General features: G+C 31.7%; 1 protein-coding gene across 1 annotated transcript in view; it reads right to left on the reverse strand.

Annotated features, from left to right (window-relative positions):
• The window catches only part of LOC108686712, a 178,168-nt gene that overhangs the window by 20,148 nt on the left and 145,187 nt on the right, over positions 1 to 12,833 (reverse strand). The window contains exon 6 of the mRNA XM_018192148.1: positions 415 to 633. Coding sequence (XP_018047637.1) covers positions 415 to 633 — 219 coding nt within the window. The remainder of the gene's footprint in view (positions 1 to 414; positions 634 to 12,833) is intronic.

The following is a 12,833-nucleotide window of genomic DNA, read 5'->3' on the forward strand; positions in this document are numbered from 1 at the left end:
ATTAGATAAAATAGAACATTCACGTGAATTTGTGGGAGTACTTTTTGTATTGGCCTTATATTCTCTGTATTAATGTAGAAGCCTTATATTCTCTGTATTAATGTAGAAGTATATTATTACATTTCTCCCATTTTGAAAAGAGAAACAAATTTGTAAAAAGAATTTTCCTTCATACAACAATAAAATTATATAGAAAATATTTAAAATCTACTTAAGCACTAAAGTGTGATTTAGTACTGACTTATTATTATTATCATCTTGCTCTCGTGTGAAATATAAAACGTTTTATATATATATATATACATATATATATACATACATACATACATATAATACATGCAGTAGAATTTAATGTAATATCACATGCACTTATCTTAGATAAAAGGAAGAAGCAAAGCGCTAGATAGAACTCACCGTCGTTGTTGGTCCGTGCGCGAGGTGGAGATGAGCTAACAGTTGGAAAATTTCTAGAGATGTTGTCGCGTGGTGGCGGCTGCGGTCCTTCGAGATTTGGACTGGGACTGAATTCAGCCCTGAAGTCCGCCCTGTCGAATCCTTCCTCGAACTCTGGCATCACTGCCTCGTCCGGCTCAATACCGCCCTCAAATTGCTCCCGTAACACCGACCTCGGAACTGGAAGGGAAAAAGAGATTTCGAAGTCTGCTCGCTGTGTAATGGACTCCATCAACGACACATCAAATATACATAGAAGTACGCCGTTTTGTACAAGATTGCCGATATAAGGAAAGAATCCATCGACGACGAGAGTCGCGATAAAATCATTTCCACGACAGTATTGATTTCCGTTAAAAGCTTGCAATTGCCTGAAATTTGAGACGGAGAATCATGCATGTTTCATGAGCAAAAAATTATATAAAAAAAAGTAAAATCTAGACTTATCCACTACTATAGGTCCAACTTATAATTAATTGATAATATCAAGTGTAAGTTTCGCATGATTATTTAATAATATCAAGTATAAGTAAGTTTTGCATTTTTTTATATGAAATTATGGAAAGATGCTGCAATGAGCAGACTAGATTTTATTATATATTCAACGGCTTATTTACGAGTGCATAAATGCGGAAAATGCGAAATCATTTGATCGTTCAATGCATTTTATCCTTCAAGAATTCTCATGACATCCTATTCCGCGCATTCTACGCGCATTGCATTCAGGCTAAGTTCGTACGAATTTATGCAATGGCTTCCAGAACATCCGTTCTAAATGTACGTAAGAGCATGGATAAGCGTCGATCGGATCAAAACGTATACGTAAACGTTATGCGTGATGGCAAATAAATCCGTTTCAAGATGTGTGGGAGCACAGTGGTTAATACCTATCAGTAATAACCTTGTATTTGCGCACGTTGTGTATCGAATCGGAATGAAATGCTACCGATCGTTGTAAGTGATATGTAATCGTTATCGTGCTTACACGGTTCTGCCTATTTTTCATTGCACATGCGTCGCCGCGCTTGCAATAAACCTCGTGTACTGCTAGGAGTATACTCGTGAATTCGCGACATAAAACAGTTTTGTTGCGCGAGGCAAGCACGAAATACGTTTCGAGGTAAAATGTGGAGATATACATGATATTTTGAGAAGTGACATCAATCAATTGACAATTTTACGAGCGGCAATCGTAAATCAATAAAATCGTGCAATCGTCTGTAAGTCTATTATATGCCTAAAAGCCACGATATAGTTTTTGATTACATTTTTTTCCAATCAAAATTTAAATGTGCAAAGTGATCTAAATTAGGATTACGTCTAAATTAAATTATTTTGCAAGTACGCCGAACAAAAAATTAATGAAACGCTATTTTGTAAAGGTAAAGTTTTCAATTTTTGAATTCTTTTCCTTCAATAATTAATATGTACATGTTGACACTTATAAATTTGTTTTATGCATTTATAAATTAGCTTGTAAATGATAAATTTTAAATAAAATTTTTTCTATAATATGCTGTTTCATTTGTTTTCAACCTTCTCGTTGCAAAATAATAACCATTTAGTTTAGACAATCTTAATAATTATACAGTATATTGAATTCCCACGAATGTGTTTGTAATTTTAAAATATAAAATGTCAAAAATAGGAAATATTTATTATACTTTTAACTTTAAAAGCTTTTATAATAACTTGTAAAATTCTATAAATATGTGATATTATATATATCTCAGCGGCAGAGAGAGAGAGAGAGAGATGTAAATTATATTTAACCATACTCAATTAATATTTTTCACAATATAATATATTATAGGATCGTATATGTGTGATAACACAAACTATAGAAATCAAACGGTCTAGCTGAATTTTAAATGCTTGTATGATTCTTGTGTTTTTATGTACTACGTATGTAGTCCCCAAAAATTCACACAAGAATCATATAAACATTTAAAATCCAACAATAAACCGTTTAAAGCTTTGATTTTTATAGTTTGTAATATATATTTTTCAATTTTTTTGAAAAAGAAATTAAAAACATCAGCATCTTTAATTTCTATTCAGTCTCGTATATCTTTATATTTTCTTTCTTAAAAAAGCCTAAAGCTTTTAAGAGAGCTCAGGACTTAAGAGAGTTCTAAGATGTCCCAGAAAAATTTCTTCATGCTGATCAATACTGTTTTAAGAACGTCAGTTAGTAAATTAACCTGTAGGATATTTACTGAGACACTCTGGGCGAGGAAAACACGGTGAACCTCTCGTGAACTCTGCCAGTCCCTACTTTAAAATAATTTCCATCATTTTGCCGGAAAATTTCCGTATAATAATCTAGAAACGCGCATAGTACCGTTCACCGAATTAAAGGCAAATGATAGGCGACTACATAAGCGAGCGAAGTGGTGGGCTGCGATGTAGCTTGTTTACTACAATTAATAATTGTAATTTAACACCAATTCTGCGGTAGTACATGCTGCAACCGAGCACGTTATATCCGGTCTTGGCATTGGCGCCTGGCGACCGGCGCGTTCGTGCGCGCGGAACGCTCATGATGCTTTAAACCGAGCGAATACATTATGACCCGCGTCCACGTATAATGGAACGGAGAAAATGTGGGGAGTGGAGAAGATGCTGTTGTGAGCTTCTACCTCTATTACCGCTAGTGCAACATTAAGCGCGAAGTATTGCGGAAAAATATCATTTTCCCTAACGCAAAAAGTATTAAAATGTTACATTCAGCATTAACAATGGCATTCAAATAGGAAGTAATTTTCAAATTACCACAATACAAATGAGTAAATTTATGAATCAATTTTTATGACTGCGGAATGCTGTTATACATATCAGTTCATACATTAAGAAATAAATGCATAACTGTAACGCTATTATCATTTTCGTTACTTTTTAACTTTTTAATCTTTTTTCTTAATAATAGCAGTAACGTCATTGCATTTTTAAGATAATAAATTCAATCATTTCTTTTATTTCTTTCCCTTATTCTTTATTTCGATCCCTTATAATCTTTATAATTATTCAATATATTGTAGAATCTCTCTCTCTCTCTCTCTCTCTCTCTCTCTCTCTCTCTCTCTCTCTCTCTCTCTCTCTAATGAAAATATTTTATAATAGAAATTTAAATATCAAAAAATGTTTTATACTTTATATCTTAAGCTGTGTTCTAATAGTCACTGCCAATACTGAAAATCTATAATATATATGTAACGTAAACTTTTATTATGATAGTAAATTTTTATTGACAGTGAATATAAGAATGCACTATTCCAAATAACGACATTAATGTTTAAAAATAATGTTTAAAAATTTTTAATAAAATCTGCAAAATCTGTAATTGTAAATTATCAAAATTTCTAAAGATAAGCATATATTAAAAAATAAAAACATTAATATAAAAAATTATCGAATATTTATAAGATATAAAAGTTAAACAAAGAAAAGCTTGCTATAGACAAATTTAGAATTTTATATTTTAATAGTGATTTTCACTATATATTAAGATTAATTATTAAATAATGTAATTTTTAAATTTAATATGACAAAAAAGTAACGAAAAAAAGTAACAAATCGAACGCGTTACTTTTATGAAATAACGCATTACCATTATTTTTTATAAAAAGTAAGTCGTTAATATTCTGAACTAACGTTCCTAATCCTGTATTGTATTCAGCAGAAAAAGCAGCTTTGCAATTGTTGTACAATTCTTTAACATGATTAGTCTTTAGTTTTTTATTTTCATCTAAATGCATAAACCAATCATGTTAAAAAAATTTTACAACAGTTGGATAGCTGCTTTCTCTGTTAAACGCAGCCAATATTTCTTTACAAATGTTTAATCAATATAAAAATTTTGAATTGAAGGACGATAATGTACATTTACGTAAACTATGTTTTTTTATTGGTTTATTTTTATATTATAACGACTTTTATTGGTTTGTCATAGGTAGAGTTCAAAATTTTTTAAGATAAATAAATTATGCAAGGAAGTTCAAGAATATAATATTATATAATAATATTAAAAATACTATAGAAATAATATTAATTAATCGTATCACGCGATGTCTAACTTGATTCCAACTCGGTGTACTTCAGTACTATTATTTACATTATTAATTTATAAAGAAATAACGAAGTTTTCTAGATATAGGAACAGATATAGGAATGACGCATTACGATTAAGGTGTAGCTTACTCGTGGCAATTAATTACAGTAATTTAACGCCAATTTCGCGGTACAACTCGCCGTAAATGCGAGTTAAATTTACTTTGAGTCGGTACACCGAAGCTTTAATCTGCGTGGATATATTAGAACACCACAACAAGCGAGAATAATATAACAAAGGAAATACTCCAAGAAGATACGCCAATGCAAGGATACACGAATTGATGCAATAATTACTTATCGCGTAATCGTCTAATTTTGTGTCGACAATTATTGGCGTTGTTTTATGTCGTATCTACGAAAATTAAACTTATTAATGTAATTAACAGATATCACTCGTCTTGCCAAGTAAGTTAGGTTTGGGAACACTAAAGCTCGTTAGCGCATGTAGCATAGTTATCATTAGCTTAACGCAGGTCGTCATAATAACGCTCTGCTGCCACGTTCACCGGGATGCAGGATAGAGGATGTTAGCCATGGTCAGCAGCAATAATAATGAGAACCAGCAATTTGCGACGCGCGAGGCTTTTATCACTTCGCTGCTCTCTTGAAGGAGCATTAATTTATTATTCTGGAATTGTCATACTTGTGTACATAGATTGTACATAGATGACCGCTCGCATAATAAAATGTTAACGTGTACATGGAGCAAATATAAATTAACCGCGAGTATTTAATATTACGCTTGTGAAACTCTGCGCCATATCTCAATTCTGCTGCTATTACAATTCCATCAAATAACGTAATATTTTTTATGAAAAACTGTGCAAATTGATAAACATGTGTGTGTGTGTGTGTGTGTGTGTGTGTGTGTGTGTGTGTGTGTGTGTGTGTGTGTGTGGTGTGTGTGTGTGTGTGTGTGTGTGTGTGTGTGTATTTTTAACATTATTTCGAAACGGTCGCAAATCCGAAAATAGTAATGTTTTGTATTAATTCTTAATCTTAATTTTGCAAAAACCTATTGAATAAAAATAAAAATCTACTATTCAAAAAATAAGATTCGAAAAAAGTTGTCGATAATCAGTGTAGTGACACGTGCATTGCTTCGAATATCATTTCACCTTATTAAAGATCTTTACGTTTTTTTGAAATCAGGAGTCGCAGCGATAAAGTCTTCATCGTGTAAAAGACTGAAATAACAAGAAGGGACCGCAATAATTATTCTCCGAAGTTCCTCAGTGAAATATATCGTGCAGATCTTGGTAAGACTGGAGACATCCTAAATTTTACGAGTCTCTACATCGCAACGCGCTAATAAGACCTTTGTATTGCAAGAGAAGTTCTCTCAATCTTGCTTGACGCAGGAGCTTATGTAAGTCAACGGAACGATGAAAGGAATTTTGAGATCAGTTTAAGCCCCGCTACTCGTCGACACAGAAGCCAAAAGTGGTACAAGTGGCAGTAAGACGCGGATTTACATAGAAATGTCTTCCATCTGAACGACTTTTCATTTTCGATGGTTGAGTATTGTACAAGGGAGACCACCAACTATTCCTCTTTTCAAATAAAGTGTTGAAAACTTTATCGAAATTACAATAAATTTAATCACGGAACAAATTAAGCGCTCAACAAATCGAGTACATTCATATTATATCAAAGACGTTTGATTGCATTAAATAAACAAGAGAGTAAAATTAAACGGACAAATTTTCAGAAATATAGAAACACAGCAAGAAAGATTTTTTTTTAAATATCAAATATTTTTGTTAGAATTTTTAGTTTTTATTGAATCTATTTTTACGTATGAAAGTCAATGCGTTCAATATAGATGTATTAGAATGAAGCACAATGGCGTTGCTATCGAAAAAAATTTTATCGCAAACTGAAAGTGATATGTTATGATATACGACTTGTTAAACCAGATCCAGGCACATTTTTTTCATAGAACTTGAATTCTAAACCACACATCGAAGTACTTGAAATATTTTAAAATCTTGAAAGTAAATATCTCACCAATTACAGCTTTAATTAAAATTTTCTCAAATTAAAATCCACTACAGTATAATTGGAAGCTAAGCTTGCTTTCTACTAAAACTTAAATAACTTGCTAATTAAGACAATGATAACATTTTCCTTAACAGAAAAATAAAACGCCAAAGTAAAAAAAATCTGCTATTAAAAATGTTAAAACGATGTATGCATTAAAATATTACGACATAACTATATGAATAACAAAATACCTCATTTTTTGTTTTTATCTTTCTATTTTAAAATGTTCACATTTTCTAGAACAGGAAATTGCGTGGATATTCATATAATGATCGCTTTGCAAATATATTTTGTAGTTTTTTTTTAATAAATGGTAAATGCAACACATTCATTATTGCAACAAAGCCCCTCAAGGTATTCCCCGTTGTGTTCACGTACACATTTGTTACGGATACCAAACATATTCAGCAAAATCGAATCAGTACGAGACGAGCGACGCCTGGTAATATCAAGTACGTACATGATCTCGAATGGGCAGTAGACTGAGTTTGAACTCACTACGCCTCTGAAATTAGGAGCGTATGTACGGAAAGGATGCTACGCTTGCATCAATGTTATAGTTTCCAGTCAGATATTGCATAGGCATGTCACTTCGCACACTTCATGCCTTTATCATCCGTTTCGCTGTCAGCAACGACGCAAACACAAAACGATCACTTTAATAAATATTTGAAACTTTGCTGGAAACACGTATCTTCCAATTTACAGCGTGACGGAAATATTATGAGAGTTTCTCTGCAAAATATGTTATTTATGGAGATGAAGACGAGATTTCATAATATTCCTAGTAATATTAAACAGATTTAAATAGCACATATACACTAATAAATTCATAACGTCAAATTATACCTAATTTGAGTTGTTTTCAATTATTTCTATAGCTATTGTTTTACTCAATATGTCGTTAATTTAACTACGTTTTAGTTAAATAATTTAACTCATGAAAATGTAATTAAATTTGATTGAAATTTAGTTTATTATTTATTAAGCGTGTTAATATGATTTTGTTTATTTTGAAACCAGGAATAGACTAATTTACATTTTAATACATGAAAGTTAAAAATAATAAAATGCTTTTAACTCAAGGGATTGATATTGCTCATTTAATATCTGATGGTGTACATCAATAAAAAAAATATATACTTGTCAAGAAGATATCAATGACGTTGCAGCGTACTTTCATAATGGATTTACTAAATTTCATTTCTCGTTGCAAATTCATTTTTCGTGGCAAATTTAAACACATAGTTGGCCTAGACTGTCAGCTAAAAATCCATCAGACTGGCACAATGCTCGACTGTCGTGTTTTTTAATTGCATCCAAAAACGTGAATAGAAATTCACGACTAGTGAGGCGCTTCGTGATGTGAGAGAAGAGTCTGAATGACATATCCGATAAAATGGAATCGCGCCTTCGGAAGCAATCGCGAGCGGGCGCGTGCAATAAATCTCCCCCAAGACTGACAAACGAAAAAGTTAAACGCCGTAATCGAAAATGTAGTATGTAAATCCCGACGCTACGCGGGGAACACGCGCCTCGGCGGTCGTTTATCTGTCGCTATCGAAAATTTCACGCTTGTCCTTTTTTTAACCCCAAACAACCCCTCGCTCTTGTTGTCCCCCCCGTTCTGTTCTGTCAGACCAGTCGTGCTGCCGAAACAGGAGCGTTGACTGCAGGAAATGCAAAATCGTTTTGTCACGCGAAAAAGTGCTAACTAGTTGACAATAGTGATCGTCGTTTTATCGAGCGATCTTTCACTTCGCTGCCATCCACCCTCGCAAATGATATTTACACAGAAATACAAAAGAGGAAGAGAGAAAGAGGCAGAAGGAGAGAGAAGGATATATAGAGCACGGATATGGCTGCTAGCCATGTAAGCGTGAAGATGATTAATGATGAACGATGGATCGCTGGCCCGGATCGTCAAAGGACGAACGCGTACCAGTCGCGGTTATTAATTACACGCTTTGCGTGAAACGATAAGAATAAAGCATCGATTGAGTATGAACAGAGAAAGGATAAAGAAAAGTTAATGTAAATTATGGACGGAGATTAAAAGCACGACGTTCACTTTTTTTCAAAAGCTCTCCCGCAGGATCATCATAAAAGTTTTCAGTGAATTCAAATACTATAGAACGCGCTCCTTCTCTCTCTTTCTCTTTGGAAGAATACATATCATAATTCATTATCAAATTCTTCACATATCTGCTTTAAGAGGTATTAAATTCCTACAGAATTCTTTTAAGAATCTAATGACCGTTCCTATCTTATATTAATCAAGTCAATCATCTATCTTCATTTATTTCGCATAACAATAGTGTAATTATGTAAGACAGGTGCATCGATTAGATACGAAATATGTCTACACAGAAAAGATCACAAGAACTCTTTTCATATATAAACGTGTTTCATACTGGCGTGTAATTTGTCATTTCATTTATATTTTACTCTTTTTCAATATTATATGTCGTTTCTCTTACTTTTTTCTTTCCGGTGCGCGAAATAAACCCTCTGCGACAAGATAAAAATGTTTTTGTTTCGCTTCAGCATATAAGTCCGATATCATGCTAGATCTTAAAAATACGGAATGCTTCTCATTTATTTATGCATCTCTTTAGTTATTTTACCGACTTAAAAAACATTTATTAAATGTTTGATGCTCAGTATTTTCTTATTTTTTTCCCTTAAAGCTCTTTAGAAAATTATACAACGGTCGCTGTATTCAACAAATTTTTTCCATCATTTCACATAAACAAAATTAAAATCCATTTTCAATCATAAACGGCTTTTCTTATTTCATGCATACATATATCTGAAATAGAATTCTTTCTCCTTTATAAAAATTCTATAGATACTTTTTTCTATTTCCACAAACAGGATATTGATTATACGATCAATATGTTTTCATAAAGCACGTCCGTTTGTTTTATCTTATTTGAAAAATAAGGCTAGTTTTTAATTTATCAATTAATTAATCGTATTATATGTAAATGCAGTTTTGCTCCATAAAAAGTATTTGTACATAATGCGATCAATACGAAGGATAAATAAAACAAAACAACTCCCTTATATACTGAAGATGAGACCCGTAATTGTTTCTCGGATTTATAAAAATAGATTAGAGATGGATTTATAAAGATTAAAAATGGCTCGAAACGGCTCTTGTATTTATTTTTAGTTTTTTGAAGTAGTAATACAAACATTCTGGTGCGCGCATTGATTTAGAGATACCCTGAAGGGCAGTAGAAAAGAGTGTAAAATAACCAAAAGCTTGAATTGCAATTTTTACACAAAGGCCACGTGCGAGCGACAATATTGAGTAAAAACCAGGTTGCAGGTTGAATCCGGTTGCAGAATGTATTACATATATATGTAGTTTGAACGAGTATGCAAATATGTCGCGGCTGGCTGTACACAGGCCAAAGCTAGGCTGTGTCCGAGAAGATATGGGGGCATACTACTTGCATTAACAATCTCTATTGTGTTGATAATATATTGAAAATAAAAACTGAGCTAAATAAAATTATGACGATATTAAAATTTGATGTTAAGTAATCTTTTAAAAAAAATTAAGAAATATTAATTGCAGCTGATATTTCTCTGGGTATTTTCTTCAAAGAAATTACGAGATTTACGATTTCTTCTATTCATCGATTCTTGATACATCGTTAAATACATTGCTAAGAGTTTTTAATATATTTTAATCATTCATTTCTTATTGATTTCGGAATAACAATAAAGGTATATACAGGATGTCCCGAAATTCGACGACAATATTATTACAGCGTAAAACTTTGTAAAAAATTAAATAATGAAAGTGCATTTCATTCTTTCCAAAATAAAGTTTTTTAGTAGAAATGTTTAAAGTTTGGCCAATCCTAAATTGATTAAAAAATCATTCGTCTGTGTGACGTGCAATTAATATTAGATATAATAGATGTCCAACATTTCGAACATTGCCTGAACACGAAGAATGATTTTTTAACCAACGCTTAGAATTGGCCTTGCAATTTTGCATTTTTTTTATTATATCTACTGTATGCAATAATGTACTTTCCTGAGAGTAGATTTCATGTTCATAAAAATTACACTTAAAGACAGATAAAAATTATTCCTCTGCTGCTGCTCTCAGCATGTTTCCTAATATTGGCTGAATTCTCTATCTTTTTCTTCTCTGTCTTTTCTTTCTAAAAACATTCCTTCTATTTTTTTCCTCACATCCGGTTCGTTGATGTTTGCATATTGTTGTTTGCATATTCATTCCTCGGGTTCACTTTGTCGTACAATTACTACCGCTACATATATATTGCTACGTCCTGCACGATTCGCTCGAAATTCAATAGAGAGAATATACGAGAAAGTAGAATGCAATTGCTTGGTCGAAGGCAGTTATTGCACGGGATGCGTTATGTGCAATAACTTTGTAATTGTCGTCACGAAGACACAAAGTGAACCAGGATTACTTGTTCAAACGTACTGCTATCATCGATTATTTGTGTTATCTACGCGAATTCCATCACATAAAGCATATAAATCTTTCATTATACGACACAATTTTTTATTTGCGACAAATAAATTTTTTAGATACTTCATACAATTTTCATTTAGAAGTTTTATAACTTTATAATATATAATCTTATAAATTGTATAATTCCATAAAAATCATTTATAAAAGCATTTATAAGCAATTAATAATTTTAATATATTTAAAGCATAAATTTCCAAACTATAAGATTACGAGAAACTGTAAATTATATAATTTTTTTCAAAAAGCAGAGATACAACAGTATTTAAAAAATGTATAAAATGTATAAAATAAAACAACGATACGTATCTCTCAAATGTCCTCAGATAGATATAAAGTCTCATATTTCAAATCGCTAAATTAAATCAGATATCAATATATATCTATATATACGCGTACAGATGCGTGTATGTATAGGTAGTGGCTCAATTGAAAATATTGTCCACAAAATGTTCTATGATATCTGCACGCGTAAAACAATATCATTCTAGATACATTTGAATTAGTGGAAAAATGATAGTTACATTATAGTGTATGCATTTCAAGATTTTTTATTCCATTTAATTTCATTTTTTTTAGAAATGTTAGAAATATGAAAAATATAAAACAATTATGTATTTGAATACTTTCTAATGGATTGACATGAACAAAATTAAGTTTTCATCAATTCCATACTTGCAAATTATTTGAAATTCATAAGTTTTTATTAGTACATAATATTACAGCACTCATGTTGTGTATAATTTAGCGACAAATAAATTAGGGATTATGCAAATTTTCATCGAGAACATGCAATACAATAATATCTGTATGCAAAAATGCATTCAAGATGTTGCAACTGGCAGAGAATGCGAACGAATAATTTTTCGCTTCACTTCAACCACTTAACAGTTCCGCACTGTAAAGTCCTACACGAACCAGTGAGCCTTTCCATCCCACTTCACGTAGCTGGTGAGGGAAAGCGATACACACATGTCAGCCACCATCGTCGGACTAGATGCGTTCATTTAGCGCTCAAAGGGAGGGAAAACTCGAATTTTTAATAAGCCACGGAATTTTCACCCTAGCTAAAAGTATGACTCTACATACTCATCGCTCTCGTAAATAACAGCACATAATACATAGGTATCCATTATATATCAATTACATTCTGAATGTATCTCTTTGAACGATAAATTGTACGAGATAAAAATGTGAAATAAATTTTTAGACACTATTGTCTGGACACTTTCATTAATTTCAGTGTAATTGACTTACGAGTCTTAGTTAATAAAATAAATTAGAAAGAAAACATTGTAAAATGTATATATAAAATGTACATATAAAAATGTACGCTTATGCCTGTTAAATATTCTTCTTTGTAATTCATTTTAAATGCTGTTAGTTTTTAAAAATTAATTGCTTTTACAATAAAAAAAGGTTCCTCTCTTGTGCATCAAGAAATCTACAAAAACTTAAAAGAGTACGCTAGATCCACGCAAATGAAAAAATGAGAAAATGTTACTTAATGTTAATTAATTCAGAAATAGCTAGAGTTAATTATTATTTTACACGGTTTTTATAATAAAAATTTTTTTTTAATGTACGCTTTTTATAACAAAAATAGTCGTTTTTCATCCTAAACCTGTACTTATTCATGCTGAAATCATAGAAATATAATTATTCTTTCTTATTTTTTCTTTCTTCCTCTCTCCCT

The sequence above is a fragment of the Atta colombica genome, unplaced genomic scaffold (genome assembly GCF_001594045.1).
Source record: "Atta colombica isolate Treedump-2 unplaced genomic scaffold, Acol1.0 scaffold189, whole genome shotgun sequence".
NCBI lineage: Eukaryota > Metazoa > Arthropoda > Insecta > Hymenoptera > Formicidae > Atta > Atta colombica.